This window comes from Malus sylvestris, chromosome 13 (genome assembly GCF_916048215.2).
Source record: "Malus sylvestris chromosome 13, drMalSylv7.2, whole genome shotgun sequence".
Taxonomy (NCBI): domain Eukaryota; kingdom Viridiplantae; phylum Streptophyta; class Magnoliopsida; order Rosales; family Rosaceae; genus Malus; species Malus sylvestris.
In genome coordinates this window covers 31,995,528-32,014,393 of record NC_062272.1, presented here as the reverse complement: position 1 = coordinate 32,014,393, position 18,866 = coordinate 31,995,528, and the positions used below count along the sequence as shown (strand labels likewise).

Sequence of the window (18,866 nt, the reverse complement as noted above, 5' to 3'; positions counted from 1 at the left end):
TGCAATCAAATGTAAGCTCTTAAGCATAAACAATTCTGCATGGTAAAAATAGAGGTCAGCAATCAATGCACAAGGTTTAATGATACCACTTGCAAATACTAATACATACCACTACTGATCCAAATACACGTCTTACAACAGCAGTAAATCTAAATCACTCGGCCCCCATCCATTCAAAAAGCACTGTAACCTTCATTTTAAGCCCTTGCAGCATTGGCCATCATTTCCCCCTGGGATTTGAAAACAAATTATTAGACAAGAAGGAGGAGGGATGGTGATATGTACATTAATAAATTTGTACGCACAGAGAGAGAGAGGGCAAGATATGCATCATAATGTACACACACACAAAGATTCAACTTACGTGCTCATCATCAGAGTAATGTTATCTCCTTTGAGAAGAATCCTTCCTGAAAAGATTAAAAGAAAACAGAAATAATTTAGAGACTGCAGAAGAACAAAGTAGCAGAAGATCACAAGACGAAGAGACTCACCTAACGACTTTCTGGTCTTTTTCTTGATGCTGACTTCTTCGGCTTCATCCAGAACCAAATTCATGTACTCATCAAAACCCTGTAAACACAGATCACCACCAACGAAAGATAGACAATCTGGTCAGATAGCATAACATACGCTGAGAATATGCATTTATGAGAATGAAAATTCATACATTTCTATGTCGCCTTCTCAGTTATGGCAATCAAGTTGAAGACATGTATAATTAATTTCATCAATTTGGATCAATTACATTTCAAACACTTTAGACCCACAACTACATGTATGATTAATTTCGTCAATTTGGATCAATTAAAATTCAAAAGGGCATAAATCAAGTTGAATTATCAATAGCTAAAACACAGCTCCAGCTATTCTATACATTTCTGCAACCATATTATTGCCAACGCGCTCTTATATGAAGGTGTTAGTAGAAAATAGATATAGGAAAAGTACCAACGGCCCTATATGAAATCAAGACTTAGAAGTCTAGAGCAATGAAGCACCAGCTGCTAGCAACATCGCTCACTCACTCTGTCAATATTAAGGTGGCACGTGGCATGTGGTATTGTTCTTTAAAAATTTAACATAACTCAGCAACTTAAAGCCCCTTCTGTTACAGTTATTTACACACTGCCATTGTCTATCCTATCCCCCTCTCGTCCCACCGGCTCGTTTCCCTGTGGTCTCCGCTCCACATTCTCAACACCTCCACTCGGACCCCTCCCCTTCTCTTCCCTTAATGTGCAATTTTCTTTTTGCCTTTTTATAAATTTTGGTCAGTATTTCTGTTCCTCCAAATCCCTTCAACCCCAACCCTTTGTCTTCCTCCTTGGTTATGTTTGGTGACTGAGGGAAAAGAAAAAAGAATATTATTGGCCTGGTTTCCAAATTTCCTGTTCTTCTATGTATGTAAATAGGAATATCTTGGGCTGGTTAACCTGTTGAGACCCGTAAACAAAGTCAAAAGAAGGTTAAATGTTTTCAATTTGAAAGCTAAAACCAATGCATATTAATTTAGGGTTTGTCAGACAAGGAAGACAAAGGGAGTGGACGAGGGCAACAGTGGAAGAAGGTGGAGATGTTGAGAATGTGGCAACAGGTAATGGGGCAGTGGGAGGAAAGGAAGGAGGGAGGATGAGAATGGCAGTATGTAAATAACTATAACAGTAAGGGTATAACAGTAAGGGTTTTAAGTTGGCTGAGTAAAACTCTTTTTTTTAAAGAGAAAAACTACATGCCACTTTTTGTCTTAATATTGAGTGTGAGTAAGCGGTGGTGCTAGCAGCTGATGCTAACAGCACTATAGAAGTCTATTCCCTGTAGTACTATCTTATGATCTATAATTGTAGACAAAATATTTTGATGCTTAACATAGTTATTAAAAATAAAAAAATTGAAGCTGTAATGGTTCCCCAAAAGTACAGTTGCAGCTTCAAACAAGGACTCCATAATATTATTATGGTGAGTCCTGCCAAAGTCCTTACCAGTACAGCATAAAAGCATGTCTCAACAAGGGAAACATGCTTTACAAACTAACTAAGACTAACTGTTCGATGATAAATAGAATATGTGGAAAACTAGTAATCTCCAAAATCCAAAAAATTATGTTTTACTCGAGCAGAATAATGGTTCGCCGCAGAAGATCATACTTCTGCACCTTCATTACACAAAATATAAATGACTCCTAAAAAGACCCTGCAGTACTCCTAAGATATATCATCTAACAAATAATCGTGATATATATACATGTTTAACTAAGTTATATTTAAAGGGAACTTTAACGAAAAGCTCTTGGTACTGTTCACTTTAACGAAAAACCATATTTTTACACTAAAAAGTCGATCCTGATACTATTCACTTTACCCTTTATTTTGTCCTTAACATTAAACTTCAAAGTTTTCAAGCCCTTTTCATTAGTTTTCCTTATATTAAATGCATAATTTAGTCACTCACAATGCACCTTCTCCCCCAAATTATGTCTTTAAAATTTTGTTTCTTCGGGCCTGGAGCCTCCCCTGTCATAGGAGATAATTATGTCTTTAAAATTAATATGACTGAAAAAACCCCAAATCTTTACCAACTCAAATGTACAATATTATCAATCACAACACATACTAAATTATATGAGCAAATAAGAAATTCAAATAAAAAACATATCCGAAAGGGACAACAATCAGAACAACTCAATGAAACAGTTAAACTGACCACAAGTACTACTGAAATTAAAAAAAATTCACTTAAACATATCATATGGAAGAACAAGACATGAATTCGCAACTGGGGCAGATCAACTGGAGCAGATAAAAATTATCCATATGCCAAAAATCAAAGATAAAGAGGTCCTTACGAGTGCAGCAACGTCAACAGAAAAAACTATAAAACCAAAGTGGAGCCTAATTGAAATTTCGTTTGCGGAAAAAATAAAAATAAAATAAAATAACTTACAATAATTCGGCCTTCAATCCTGAGGTCCTTCTGCTCAAATAGCCAAATCTGAATGCGAGCTTTCTGCAACAGAAATTTTCCGAAAAGTAGAAATAAAAAGTCAAAACCCCCGAGAGGCGAACTTTCTAAGAAACCCAGATGAAAAAATCAACAAATTAGAGTGGAGGAGATGACTTACACTTTGAAGGAACCTGAAAATCAAGTTCTGCAGCAAAACCCCCAAAATTCAAAATAAAATTTTGAAAAAAGAAGAAAATTTGTCAGTGAATTATTAAAAAAAAGCCACAAAAACGTAGAACAAACCAGAGAAAAGGAATGTGAGAAGGAGACGTACAATGGGTTGGGTCATAATCCTCTGGACTTTAGCGCTCGCCATGGCTGCGAAATTCGATGGGCTTAGGGTTGAGAGAGAGTTTTAGTCGACGGGGGACTTATGAAATTGAAACCCTAGCGAGTGCCGAGTATTTGCTACTAATAACAGAGAGTCGGCAGTCTAATGACCAACCCGCCCTTTATATTGAAATCGCAGTATTTTTCAGAAGCACTTTTGCCAACAGCCTATTTTCCAAGTCCAAAAGTTAAGCCCATTTTTTGGGGGTTTTTATCACAAATGGTCCTTAAAATTGACCCACTCCATCAAGATAATCCCTGAAATTGAAAATCAATCAATGTCATCCTTGAATATGAGTGTTGCAAATCAATTTCATCCTTCCATTAGAATTTCATTTAAATTTCTGTTAATTTGCTGATGGGGCACATTGTGAACCCCTATTCCAATTTTATGATGACATGTAGATTAGAGAGTTTCTATTTTTTTTAAATAAAATAAAAACAAAAAACTATTCATCTTCTTCTTTGAACCCAGACACCATCGTCTTCTTCGAACCTAGCCACCAAACAACAATTGACACACCCCATCCGAGATCAAGGCATGTGCACAGTGCAAAAGCAATAATGATAATAGAGAATATGAATAAATGAAAACCAACGCATAAGAGTACTAGTTAAGACAAGTACTAGAATATGTGTGAATACACAATCAGAGCGTATGCAGCCTAAGTTCAGTCCAGAAAACAAATACTAATTAAACGACACCGAAAGATTCCCTACATTTGTGATCGTCTGTCAGAACCTCCAATCAATCCTCGTGAGCCACCAACGAACAAGTTTATCTAAAACCTAGAGGGGCACAAAACAGAAAGTGTGAGTGGGCAAAAACAAAGTTTTTCAAAACCATTTCATTTATCAAATGCTCTAACCCCTCGCCATAAAAACATGTATAACTTTCCCAGATATAAAACAGAATAAGTAACTCAGGTGAAAATAAGTTCATGGGAAATAACATATTAGCTGGAACCCTTGCAGGGGTATGTACGGCTGAATTCATAGCTCATTAATCAATCTAGTCGGAGTCACCGTAAGTGACCTGTACAGCACTACACTGCACATGAGTTGAAACCACTGTAATGGTCTATACGACAGGATTGGGTGTAATATAATTATGCTCATTGCTACTCATTATAGTTGTGCGATAAAATGCTAGTCACCTACGAGTCGAAACCACCTATAGTGGTCTGTACTACAAGACCGTGCACCTAAATTGGATCCAATGTGAGCATATGGTGCGAGAGGTGACATCATAAACAAGCATGTACCATATTTCTGGCTAATCACAATCACCCAGGGTATAGGTTTATGAGCTCTCAATCACGTTTCACATTATCAATATCTCATATAACAAAACATAACTCACCTGGTACTTACTTGAGCGTCCACAACACCAATTCATATTATGCATCATATACTAATTCATATGCCGAATATAAATTTAGATGCATGGCATTTCAAAGCATACTTTCATTTAAACACATTTTCTAGGAAAATATCAAGTATATAAATATATACTGAAAACCAAAAGCCCACTCACTAGTATGTCGAAGGGTCATAGACCCCGAGTCGCCCTTGACTGCGCTCGTCCTCGGGATAAGTCTCCCCTATATGCGAAACAACTATAGAAATGTTAATTTAAAGCACATAACCAATACTAGCTAATAACTTCTCATACATTGCTCAAATGGGGTGTTTAAATATACCAACGTGATCTACACAACCTGACGAACATCCCTATATTTTTAGAAAATTTTTCCAACGTCCCACACACCGACCAAGGCATGGCCAGACGCGCCCTTACGCGCGGGCAATCCTAACGGAATCCTTAACCGCCATTAGGGAATATTCAGCTAAAAATTAGAATATTCCGTTAAAACTAACCTGACACCATTAGCTACCGTTAGGAATATTCCATCAACTCTGACGGAATATTCTTCTTTCTTCTTCGGTGAACCTCGCTGATCGCAGTCGTCGCCGGAAACTGGAAATGTTTAAACCTTCATTTCTCTTCCATTTCTCAACCAAATTTCATGAAATCTTAACTAAAATGAAGCTTAGGACTAGAAGAACACAATCTTACCAATTTCAAGCTCCAAAAATCACAGGATCTCGTCAGAGAAAGCACAATAATTCTGGCCAAATTTCAAACTCGCCAAACTCGACTTCCCGATGTCCAAAACACCTCGTTTTTCTTCTCCGAGCTTCGTGAAGACGCTCTAAAGCTTCCTAGAGGCTTAAAATCTTCTAAAAACTTCACATTTACGTGTGCATGAACAGTACCTCGAATCTGGGTTCTCGGGAAAACGAGGGTTTCACGTCTAAAGAAAGGTATGGTTGTGATCCTTAGCTTGCCAAGAACTCAAAGACACTAACTTTAGCCTCGATCTGTGAGTGATCAAGGGGTTTTGAAATTGGTCCGTACGTTGTACGAAAAAATGGAAAGAAACCCGAGAGGAAGGAGAGAGAGAGAGTGTGTCAACGGGGAGAGAGAAAGAGAGAGTGTGTATCCACGTGGGTCACCAACCAAAACCAACAAAAGCTTATTTCTAATTGGGTCCAATTAATTAGGAATAGAACTAATTGGTCCTCAAGCTTAAGTCTAACTCACACTCCACAATAAAACTCAACATCCAAGGGGTCACCAACCAAAACCAACAAAATCTTATTTCTAATTGGATCCAATTAATTAGGAATAGAACTAATTGGTCCTCAAGCTTAAGTCTAACTCACACTCCACAATAAAACTCAACATCCAAGGGTATATAAGTAATTTCATGCCGTCGAAAAATAAATATTTCAGGACGGGCTGTCACAACAATCGTCATCTTTTTGGCTTAAATCGGGGCATCCGGCTCTACAAATCTAATTCCAACTCCAATTCTTGATAGCTATCTCATTGCAATTTTTTCAAATTGGCTTAAATTTCATTACATTTTAATCCTGATTTCAATTATATAGGTTTCTTTTTTTTTTTTTTTTTTTTTTTTTTTGTGTGGAAGTATTAACTTTCATTAAAGGGCAAAAGCCCACCAACATAACCAGAGCAGCAAAGAGCTACAAAAGTTTGTGCTATGGCTTCCAGATTTCATCACCACCACTAGACATGGAACGCGCGGTGAATGCGCCATGAAAGAGAACTAGACAAAAACACACCCCAATCCCCCACGCACCAACACACCCCCCTCAAAATTACTCTCTAAAAATCCCCAGGGGAATTCGTTGTCACCGTCTGATCTTCCCAGCCCGCGCTCCTCCACGAGAATTGTGGGTTTGGCCAGAAAACCCACGAACTTTCACGGCTTAGATTTGAAATTCGAACCTTTCAACTTCGAATTTGATGAAGGTAGAGGTTTGGAAGGGTACGAAGATAGGCTTCTAGGAATATCAGTTTTTGAGTCGTTGGTACCGGAGGACAACGGCGCCGCTCCTTGGTGCTAGTTCGTTGTTGCAGCGTTGAAGGGAGAGAGCATACGGGAGGGAAGGAGAGAGAGTAAAGGGAGAGAGAATTAGTGGGCTAAATTAACAAATTAATTTTGTTTTTTAATCCACATGGCACCATAATATTGGAGTGGTGGGGCCCAAATGTGCCATGTCGGCACATTAACAAAAAATTTAACTTAATACAGACAAAAGGACGACATTGATCTGCAACATCCAAATTCAGGACGACATTAATTGATTTTCAAATTCAAGGATCATCTTGATGGGGTGTCAATTTTAGGGAACATTTGTAATAAAAACCCTTTCTTTTTTCATAGGCAATAAACATGAGGTCCAGAGAAATATAGCTTATTTGGAAGTGCTTTTACAATAACTGAAAGCACTTTAATAAAAGGGAACTTTAACGAAAAGCACCCGGTACTGTTCACTTTAACGAAAAACCAAATTTTTACACTAAAAAGTCAATCCTGATACTATTCACTTTACCCTTTATTTTGTCCTTATCATTAAAACTCAAAGTTTTCAAGCCATTTTCATTAGTTTTCCTTTAATAAAAATGGGTTTGGGTTCTAAAAACACTTGAAGTGCTTTCTGTAAAAAGCATAACTTATGTGCTTCTTCCACGAAGTAATTCAAATGCTTTTATAAGATTTACTTGTATTTTCACTAAAGATTGGTTTCAAATACACTTTTAGCCATTTTAAAAACACTCCCAACTAAGCTCATAACATAAAGGGAAATGATAAACACATTATTTTTAACTTCTCACACTTCCATTTAATCCTATTCGTTGTTTGAGTTTGATTTCTTCAATCCGAGAGCAAAAGGTAACGAGGAGTGTGTGAGAAGCTAAAAAAGGTGTGAAAATTATATTTCTTTTGAAAAAAGTGAGAAGCTTAAGGTTTAGAAAGCTTTGAGCAAAGGAGAACGAAGGGTATGAGAATATGACTCAAGAAATGGAAGAACAAAATACATACCCTCAATTTACGTTTAAACAGTGTTTAAAATATTGGTATCGGTAGAAATATTGACATGTGAATTTGTGGAATTATCGACGAAAATATCGAATATTGATATCGGTTGCCTTTGATGGAAATGATGGAAGTTTAAAATGAAACTTTAGAAATTATCAAGCATTGGTTTGAATGAAAAATAAAGAATTTCTCCGATACTTAACAGATGTGTCAAAAATATCGACGATACTTGTCGATTTTAGCTTAAACTTAAGAGTTTCTCCAATATAAGATGAAGTTCAGACTTCACCCCCCATTTCCATATCTTTCCCTGATTTTTTGAATATTTTCATGGAAATATCAACCGTATCGAATAAATTTTATACACTACGTTTAAATGCCGATCAAAACAGAAATATATTAACTGAAACTAGCAAAAATGTGAAATCTATATAGTCATAACAACAACAGAGGAATGCTACACAATACATTTTTCGCTTAACAACGTTTTGACCCACTAATCCTCACTAGATAATGTAAACTACTCATCGCAGCTGAACAGAAAAACCGACGGAGATTTCAACCCGCAATAGAGATTCATATACCAATGAATTACAATTTACAAACTCTCAGGTGAGGATCGCACCCAACCCGAGTACAAGCCCTGATTTAGAAGAGTTGAGTCTTCTTCCTTGATCATCTTAGTGATCGTCTCCATGAATCATCAGTGATTGAAACGGAACCCTCGTAATTTCCACCAGCGTTGAATACTCCTCGTGCATTGGCTGCTTCCATGGTTCCCCGTCCATTTGCATATATGCATTTCTCCATTCCCCACCTCTAACTTCCAACCGAATTGCAGCCGCCTAATCAACAACAGAGTAAGTTGTTAAGTTCATATCACGATGCATGCGTACAGTATAGAGCTTCGAAAATCCACAATGGCAATCACTCTGCACAAAGGAACATGCAAAACCAGAGGTACAACAACTTCACAAAGAAATACATATCTCGACAATTGTCTAAACAACTTCAAAATGCAACACAAAATGTGTGACAGATAAGGAAATTCCATCTAGTAAGTCCTGCAGAAAAAAAAACTATATTGTTAGTGTAGTACAATTATTGTGCAGGATGTATTAGATGGAAATTCCTTATCTGTCACACGTTTTGTGCTGCATTTTGAAGTTCTTTAGACAATTGATATATTTTTTTCTCTCGGAGCTGTGACCCAGAGGAAACAGCTGCAGCATTCCCAAATAGGACAAATACACACTTGAAACTATTTCATTTCTTTTTTTTTGCTCAAGTAAACCCGCTATATGCATGTACACAACGAAATAAACAGCTTTCATCTTAATCTTGTTTTTTAGGCAAGCTCATGAGACGAATCGATATTTTCCTGCATCACAGGGGTATATTCGACTAAAATTTCATGCATCGCCTATAAATTCATTAGGTAGAAGAAAATTTAATCCGCAGAAGATAACACTAAAGCAAATGTCATTATTCAATAGTTCAAAAACGAATCCCACAAAATTCATATATTTTTACAATAATATTCTGGTGCTATTAATATGCTAAAACGCGTCACTTAGTACAACGGTCTAATGGTATTCCTCTTCACTTGTAAAAGTGAGAGATCTTAGGTTTGATTATTGCCAAAGGCAAATTTGAACTACATTATTGCTAGCCCATTGTGAGGCTTAGCCCACCCCCTCCCTCTTAGTGTAGATAACATCGTTTGTTAAAAAAAATAAAAAAAATGCTAAAACGCATAAACTTTTTGCATGCTAAAGAGTAAAAACTTGACATGATAGGATGAAGAAAGACACTGTTGCTGTACCTGAGCAATGTGTTTTGCAGAGATGAGTTCCACCATAACAAAAGATGCATGCCATCCTTGTTTCAGGCCAAAAACTTCAAGAAGGCCATCATCAGCATGGGCCTCCACGAAGCCTCTCTGAAACAATAAAGTTTTAAGATAACTATTATTAGCTTGGAATTCAGCAGTAACTCGATAAGCATGATTTAATGAGCACACTGAATAAAAGTTGCATGATAATCAAAACTTTAAATTCTACTACTAACATAAATCCGGTGTAAACAAAATTAATGAAAACCAAGTAACTGGTATACAAACATGAACTAAACTTCCAGGCGTTTAACAAAATACAAATGCGAGACACAAATTTGCACAAGTAAAGTTCCCACCTTTAAAACACAAGCAACAAAACAAAACATGTTTGTGTTGAAAACCTATCCTAGTACAACAGAGTTGCCAGCTCAGATCCTAGTCAGCCGTTATTTAGCCAGTCAGATTCCACTAGTTCGTAGTCAAAACTGTTTGACTAGATTAGTTATGAGTAGTTAGCCACTGTTAGATATTATTCAAGGCTTAAGTTGATTACTCAGCTCATTGCTGAAGTGTAAATATATAGAATGCTGTGGGCAAACACCACATGATTTTGTATATAAACTATATAATACCTTTTCCAAGTACTCTGGCTTCAGATTACCCCACGGATTTCTTCCACTCCCATAGTTATGAAGATTTAGAGCAACAATTGCCCGTACGCTGAAAGAAGATAAAATAACAACATAAGCTATTGCAAATAACGGACAAAATTCGCTCAAAGTACTCCATGTCTGCAAGCATTTTATTCTAAATTATTCTACGTTCAGGAGAAAATAAAAAATAAAGGAACAAATACGCACATGTGGACAGAAATAGATGAGAGTGATATATAGTTTACTTTTCCAGGGTTCAAGTGATCCATGACTTGTTTAAAATAAAAAGGTGAAAAAGAAAAAGTGGCATGCTTAGAAAAACCAAAGAGATTACTAAGAGCTACTATATGTGCAAAGAAAACTATGTTCCAGAACTGTACCCCTAAAAGATTTAAGAAACAAAAGTGTACCTTGAAGGCACTGGAATCTGCTCCCACTCTGAGCAATTTACCTTTTTGACATGCATCCTTAAGATGTTCTTTAGTCCCCTACAACCAGAAAAATAATTGGATACACATCAGAAGATGCAGAGAGCACTAAAACATTTGGATAATTTTACATTATGTAAAAATTAGCCTCTGCATTTAAATAGCCTCCACATGTAGAATTGATAATTTACACTCTTGCTGCTCATGTGATTCAACAAAAGAACAAAACAGGATGTAAACACAATGAATAAGGCAAAAAATTGTCCAGAACCGTAGATTGCATAGCACACTGCTCCCCTCTGGTGTGAAAACATTTGTTTTTTTTTTTAGGGGAGGGGTTCACGTTTACCCTCCTGCACAAACTCAAGGATGTATAATTCTCAATTATGGGACAACTCTTTTATATTCTTTCAACAGGAAGCAGAACTACAAGTGAATCTTAAACAAAATTCAATTTTAATAAAGTGATATTAGAAAATAAAAAAGAAATTAGAGTCAGATCAAAAGAGAAATCTCTTTTAATCAACGTTGATAATTGTTAGTATAAAAAATAACGAGAGAAACCATCAAAGCAAATGAATACTGCTTCAGTTTAAAGATATCAAACCTTAAACCAGGATCACTTGTGCAAGGTGTGAAGAACCAACCTTGAGTGCAACTATAACCTGAGTAAACCAACTGCAATAACACATAGATCAGTCAAAATATAAAGCCTGTTCATTATCAAATAAAGCCGCATTTCATTAACAAAAAACAGATTAATATTCTTTGGTTCATCATTTAATACAAAGATTTGATTGGATGTAAAAACAAATGAAAATGTGCAATTCACATTATAATATTCCTAGTATTCTTATAAGAAAAAAAAGCAGACAAGTTTCTAACAATGTTTTCTTCTGTTCAAAAAGGAAAATATTATTACACACATTGCTTAAATCGACACTGTTCTCAACTCTAATATTCCGACAATGCCATGCAAATTAAATCTTTGATAAAACTGCACCCCAATGGATATTCAAATCATATATAAAAGAAAAAAGACATTCGACCAGACCTTATTTGAAATTGGACCTTGTGCAAGATACGGTTTTTCATTTCGTAAATGGTGGAATCCATACGCAACTTGGGCATCCATTCCTGTATAACCAAATGACGAAAACAGGATCATGTAAAGGAGAACAATAACCTAATAAACATATTTTTATTGTATAAATCATCTTTCTCTGATAAGAATATCTTTGCAAACAGAATTTCATCTTATGTAAAGGGGTTTAGGGAACAGGCCTAGATTTAGATGTTAAACATTCTTTACTCAAGATATCTAGAAATTTGTTCAAAGATATAGACGTAAGGGACATCTTGACACCTGAACAATATATGTAGAATATACAACTGTATCCAACTAAATCCATTGTGAATACAATAGGGTGATCTCTACAAGTGCAATTCCTTACTGGAAAAGAAAAAAACATGGCATGAACACAAGAGTATATGCGTTCAATACAATGATAATTCTAGTTTAACATTCTACTAATATGCTTAGTACGAACACCTTTTAGAATATGTGTTCTAATAAAATCCTAAACCAATGAAGTCAACATACCTATGCTGAAGTAATTATAAAACACTCCTTCGTGGCAAGTAGTTTTCTCAGGCAAATCTCCTTTTTCCAAACCCTGCAGTCACTAAAATGTGTCAAACATATGGTATAAAATCATGGTATCCTTTGGCATGTGATGTAGGTGATTCTAGTAAGCTTATCAGGCCAGAAACTTAAGAAATTAGAATAAAATTTAATCGTATAAAGATTCATTGAGTGCAGAGAAGTTAACAATATAAAGATTACACAAGGAGAACAAGAGGTAAAAGTGATAATGGAGATATGAAGGCCGCCTTTCATCAGAACCTAATATTCAATTTTTCAAAATAATAATATAAATTGCTTTGCCAGAAAGAGTCTTTTTTTAAGTTTCCAATAGATTATCTTATTTAGAAAAGATAATGTCATCAGTTCACAAGAATTGAGCAATATAAACATTCATTTTACCCAGTAGAGTAACTCAAAAACAAGAACACGTATTTTCACAGTATTTGACATCTGAATAAAACTATTACAACAACAACAACAACAAAGCCTTTTCCTACTAAGTGGGGTCGGCTATATGAATCCTAGAATGCCATTGCACTCGGTTCTGCGTCATGTCCTCCATTAGATCCAAGTACTCTTAAGTTTTTTCTTAAAGTCTCTTCCAAAGTTTTCCTAGGTCTTCCTCTACCCCTTCGGCCCTGTTTAAAACTATGACTTGTAGAAATTAAGAATTCAAAAGGTTACCCAATAAGAGTAGCTCGTCAAGAGTAACTAGACTTACAGTCTCATCAAGAGCGCATTCTTCAGTAAGCTTCAAAGAATGGGGTGGGTCCATTTCTGTACCGGCTGGCATTGACAGCACAATATGCCAACTGCACCATAAGAAAAGCAAATATAAATAAAACTGCTGGCTGGAACAAACCAGAACTAAAATAGTGTTACTGTTAAATACCATCAGAGTTGGTTAATAATGATGCCTTTTTCCAAAATATATACATACAAGAAATGCACAAAATAATGGGCCATATCATATTAAACTAGAGAGGGAGAGAGAATAACACATGAAACTCAATAGACATTTGAGAAACTATGTAGGTTCTCAATATTCATTATAACAATATTTGCAAACCAAAAGGAACCGTACCATAAGTTTCATATATATTTCTTTCTTTTTCATCACTTTCTTTCTGAACCTAGTTACAAGCATAACGTTAAACTTGCCTATACCATAACAGAAATCCTGAGTGACCAACAAATAATACCAAATATCCATTAGGCAAAAGATTTATTAGGTAAGATCCTTTTAGGAAAAATAAAATGTACAGAAGAATAAAATGTCTTTGTGCTCTTCCTTTAGAGGGGGGGGGGGAATAAAGGAAAGAAGAAAATAAAAAACACTTTAAAGGATGTTATCATTGTTGCGATTTGGCTCGTCAAAATACCAAGGCCAACCAGGTTTAGGTTTCCAATTGGTGTAGGGAAAGAAGTAAAGGAATGTGCACTGGATATTTCCCATAAGAATTGGGAAATAGGTTTTCTTTGTAATCCCAATCAGTTTAGGATTAGGAAATAAGTTAGTTTTCCCTATTCTAAAAGGATTCAAGAAGTCTATACTTGTAACGCATGTGACCATCAGTCTATGAACTAGGCTTGTTGGGGGCTGTTTATTAACACAAACAGCACAGAGAATACAAGGTAGAGAGCCAAGAGTATTAGAGAGATCTAAAGCAAGGCTTTGGGGTTTAGCATAAGGGTTTTCAATACGTTCTTGTAACCGAGTTGTTATTCTCCATAGTGCAGGTGATTTCTCAGGAGAGATCACATGAGGAGTAGGCAAAGTTCGCCGAACCTCACTAAATTCTTTGTGTTTGAGTGTGGCGTGTCTACTTTATTGTTCATATACTCACAAAGCATCATCTTATACGTTTGCATAACAACGGAGACTATCAATAAATAAGATCAACTAAGGGGGATTAAAATCTACAAGTAGAATGCAAAAGATTGATTTAAACTCAATTCACTATGTTTTGGAACCACAACATAGTTTGCAAGGGAAAAGAGGGGAAAGAAGGAACCCACATCTCAAATGCAATCAACTCTCTAACAAAACTGAACCAGCAAATGAGAGTGACACACATGCACAGATATGGAATGCATTATGCACGGATATGGAATGCACTCAAAGATGAAATGCAGAGTTGATTGAAGTCAAGATTCAAAAACACATCAAACAGTTAAAATTAATTGTACGTTGTAGGTATGAACATTCACAGTGAAGGACTAGAGATCCTCAATCAAATTAAATTTCAGTACAATAGCTGCACACAACTTCTAAATTCACTGACCACTAAGTCACTAGCTAGGAAAAATCATGTACTGGACATGGTTAGAGAAAGGCTTCATTTTACTAGCCTTCTAATTGAACACATACAACCATTACCTAATAATACAGCTTACCTATCCAAACGGCATATTGGACCTGCAGTAGCCCTGAATAGAGTTTTTTTAATGGCTGATTTCCATGCAAAAGGGAATGAACCACCCTGGTGAAAATATGTATACCCATTGCTCAATAATGCAGGAAAAATCTTCCACAAACTAAAAATTCATTACAAAACTTACCCAACCAAAACTCCTGGAAAGATCATTTCCCGTGCCAAGTGGAATAACTCCTACTGGAGGAACTGGTTCCAAACCCTGTCTGTTGAGTTCATATAGGCAACCAAGTACCCAACCCACTGTACCATCACCCCCTGCAACCTGCCCAAAATTCCAATATGCTACGTGTCAAACTTAAATGTTGTAGGATTTCACTAGATGCTAAACTCAGAATGATCATATAATATGAGCTTTAAGTAAATGTGCCGCAATGTCATACCATAACCCTGATCTTTTGACGACACTCTTTGGCACAAACGTCACCAAGATCAGCCAATAACTCTAGACAACCCAACCCATACTGAACAAATTCATGAGGCTTCACATCTGAGAGGTCAAAAACCTGCATGACAAATTATTTCCAATTCAAGCAATAGTTTGCACAGATTAAAGACAAATATGAAGAAACCCTCTACAGAATAAAAAATACATTAGGCTACTGCAGAATTTCAAGCTAGATGGTTTTAGTTCCACAAGTGTTTTTCCATTCAGCATTTAGTAATTTAGGAGACAGTAACCACTTTGTCTACTGAACTCGATTCAACAAACAAGTGAAATCACAAGGGGGAATTCAATTTTAATTGAATCTAAAGCCTGATTAAGAAGATGATGGCACCATTTTAGCCAACCCTGTTCAGTGATATATCAAAGCATTTCTAACCTCATTATAGTCGTAACGATCAAACAGAACTAAGGTTAACTAGCAAAAATTGCAAAACAGTCCAACGCCACTTTCTTCCTCTGCTTCCTTTATTTAAAACAAACCTGATAAATCCTTTACTTCCTCCGAACAACCACAATATGTTCATTACATTACATAAACTATCGAAGTAATAAACTCACCCCTTAAGGTAAAATATAAACACAAAAAAACCAAAATTTTTTTTCAAAAAAAAAGGACAATAATTATCATACTTAACCAAAAATCCCCCATAACCCTACGTATGCAGTAAGGAAAACAGACACAAACACGTAAATTCATGCACGCACAAATACATCATAAATGGATTTTTTCCAGTTCCTGAGAAAATCAAATTATAAATCAAATTCTCAAATGGGTCGCCAGAAAAACCAAAAAAATCAAATGGGTCGGCTGAAAAACGAAAAATAAACCAAAATTCAAAGGGTGCAGTCAATGCCAATCGAATTAACTTGAAGTAAATTAATGGTACCTGTTCTTCACCCATCAGCAGTTGGAGCCTCTCCTTGAGCATAGGCCCGTATCTTCCACCGCTTCGCGGATTTATAAACACAACCATGGGCGACTCCGGCGGCGTTTCCTCCACATTTTCGACGGCGGCGGTGGCGACGAGGTCTCGACTTCCCGGAAGGCGGCTCTCGCCGGCTCTTGGGTCCTTTAACCGTATAGAATCGCGCATAGCGAAGCGGAGGTACTGCGGCATCAAGAGCTTCTTCTTGAGCTCCTCCTTGTCAATCGTCATACCCGATAGGGTACAGCCCCTGAAAGAGTCGATCATCGACGATCGCGCGGTGATCCGCGTCGTCGACGACGACGGAGAATCCATTTCGCTCTCTATCTTTCTCTCTGCTTTTTGTCTCTCTACCTCTCTCTCTCTCTCTCTACCTCTCTACCAAGCGCGTTTGTAATTGAATTTCCAAAGAGTGCCAATGGGAGAAGAATAACGTGGCTCCCAGCTTTATTCAACAATATTTTATTCAAGTATTGAGTAATAATATATTACTTAGTTTCTATTCTTGGCCGTCTATAGTTGGCTGAGGGTTGTTTCTCAAAAAAAAAAAAAAAAAAAAAAGTTGGCTGAGGGTATGCTGTTACTGTGGATAAATTTTTTATTGTGATCGGAACACGAGTGATACACCACGTGTTTTACATAAATGGTGAAAAATTTTATTTTTAAAGTTATTAACTTTTTAACAAATATATCCCACAATTTGCATAATGATGTGCCACTTCATCTGATAATCACATTGAAAAATCTCTCATCTATGTTTGTGTCTTCTGTCTGATTTTGGGACACGTATTATTAAACTTTACAAAACATTAACGATTTTAAATTTTATATTGGAAGCAATAATAATAAGATTAAACATGTCACAAAATCATATTGGAGACACGAAATTTTGGATACAGTAGACCCTCAGCCTCTATAGTTAGGACATCTATTTCAAATTCGAAAGAGAATTCGTTCTCCTGCTAATATCTCTCCTTTCTTCCTTCCCTATTTAAATGGTTACGATTAAGTCATGTTAACATTTTGTATTAATTTTTTAGAGAGAAAGACAAAAAGAAAAGAGGGGAGGAAAAGAAATGAAAATAGGAGGGCAAAGAATCTTATTCCTTCAAACTCTCAGGAGAGTCAAAACTCGAATGCAAATTTCACAAATAACAAATTGCATTTTCCGATCAGAGTTTTTCCTATTTAAACATCACCTCCTATTTCAGTTCACTTCAATTTCTACCTACACCTCACTAAAAAATTTAAATTTTAAATTAGGCCTACCTGAATTAATACCCCTTGTGGTGATAGAATAGTCAAAATACCGTGTGATTAGGAAAAAAAATAAAAAGGATTTAGACTCTGTTGTGAAGTCCGTTAGAATTTAAGCCCAAAATTAAAAGTTCCGTCAACTTTAACCGCATGTGAAGTCTCGCATGTAAGGCTAAATTAGTCATTTTATCGTCTTTACCCTTTGTTCAGACCAAAAAAAAAAAAAAAAAAAAAAAACCCTTTCATAGTTCTCTCTCAATTTGAAATGATGAAACACGATATGTACGCGTTGATTGTTTGAAATAAAATTGAAAATTAAGTTGAGGGCAAACTAAATCATCGATGGAAATCAAAGAAATTTGGCTCGTGTTTGAATAGCCACACCCACATCGATGACCACATCGATGACTATGAGAAGAGTGGAAGGGAATGTCGCACCATAATTCTACGGTATTAAAACCAAATAACAATCAAAGGCTTAATTAAAATCAATATCATTTAAAAATCAAAACAAGAAATTCCATCCATAAAACCCTTTCAATAATCAAAACTCAACAACCCTGGTAAGATTTTTCACTCAAACCCACTTTGATTTCCCATGGAGAATCTCATCTTATCGCAACGTCTCAGTTTCAAAGTTCGACACTATGATTTCAATATACTATTTAAGTTCGATTCAAGTTCAAATTTGGAGGAACATTGAATGGTTTTTTTTTTTTCTTTTTCCTTCTTTGTATTGAGTTTGAAGGCTGAACACATAATAAGTTTAAAGGAATAAAAACACAAATTTACCTCACATGTTAATAATTAACAAAAAGATGACAGAACTTTCAATTTTATGCCTATATCTTAATGAACTTCACCATAAGCGTTTAAATCCTAATTTTTTTTACCACATGAGTTATCTTCTGACTATTCTATCACTACATGTATTGTTAATTCAATGAATGAAGAGTCTAATTATATTGTTTTGGACGTGATATGTCTTTAAAGCCATAAGTGTCACATCCCGGCCCGGGCCTCCAACATATCCCGAGCTTGACTCCATTGTAGCACAATATTGTCCGCTTTGGACCCCGACCACGCCCTCACGGTTTTGTTTCTGGGAACTCACACGAGAACTTCCTAGTGGGTCACCTATTATGGGATTACTCTCGCGAGAACTCACTTAACTTCGGAGTTCCTATGGAACCCGAAGCTAGTGAGCTCCCAAAAGGCCTCGTGTTAGGTAGAGATGAGAATATACATATAAGGCTTACAAGATTCACTCCCCTGGGCGATGTGGAATGTTACAATAAGTGCTTCAATGAAATATTTTAGATAAACTGTACCCACAAAATACCACATAAAATAAGACTTTCTTTACATAAATATACCTTAATGTTGTTAAAACAATATAGAGAGAGGTTATTTCATACTCAAATTTGTGTATTTTTTTCTAGTCATCATTACTTTTAACAAATTTCTAATGTGACTTTAAGGACGT

The 18,866-nt window shown here is 36.1% G+C and overlaps 2 protein-coding genes across 2 annotated transcripts; both read right to left on the bottom strand.

The window, feature by feature from the left end:
• On the bottom strand, positions 1-3,444 carry LOC126597408 (uncharacterized). Its single transcript, XM_050264205.1, has 6 exons — positions 3,278-3,444; positions 3,122-3,148; positions 2,944-3,006; positions 495-573; positions 365-410; positions 1-230 (listed from the first exon to the last, which is right to left on the bottom strand). The coding sequence occupies exons 1-6, from the start codon at positions 3,317-3,319 to the stop codon at positions 221-223; spliced, it is 267 nt and encodes an 88-aa protein (XP_050120162.1). The 5' UTR covers positions 3,320-3,444; the 3' UTR covers positions 1-220.
• Positions 3,445-8,125: 4,681 nt separating this feature from the next.
• LOC126596844 (diacylglycerol kinase 4) lies at positions 8,126-16,551 on the bottom strand. Its single transcript, XM_050263499.1, has 12 exons — positions 16,085-16,551; positions 15,133-15,255; positions 14,877-15,014; positions 14,712-14,797; positions 13,036-13,126; positions 12,270-12,342; positions 11,721-11,803; positions 11,274-11,344; positions 10,649-10,726; positions 10,218-10,305; positions 9,574-9,690; positions 8,126-8,593 (listed from the first exon to the last, which is right to left on the bottom strand). The coding sequence occupies exons 1-12, from the start codon at positions 16,436-16,438 to the stop codon at positions 8,429-8,431; spliced, it is 1,467 nt and encodes a 488-aa protein (XP_050119456.1). The 5' UTR covers positions 16,439-16,551; the 3' UTR covers positions 8,126-8,428.
• Positions 16,552-18,866: the final 2,315 nt, after the last annotated feature.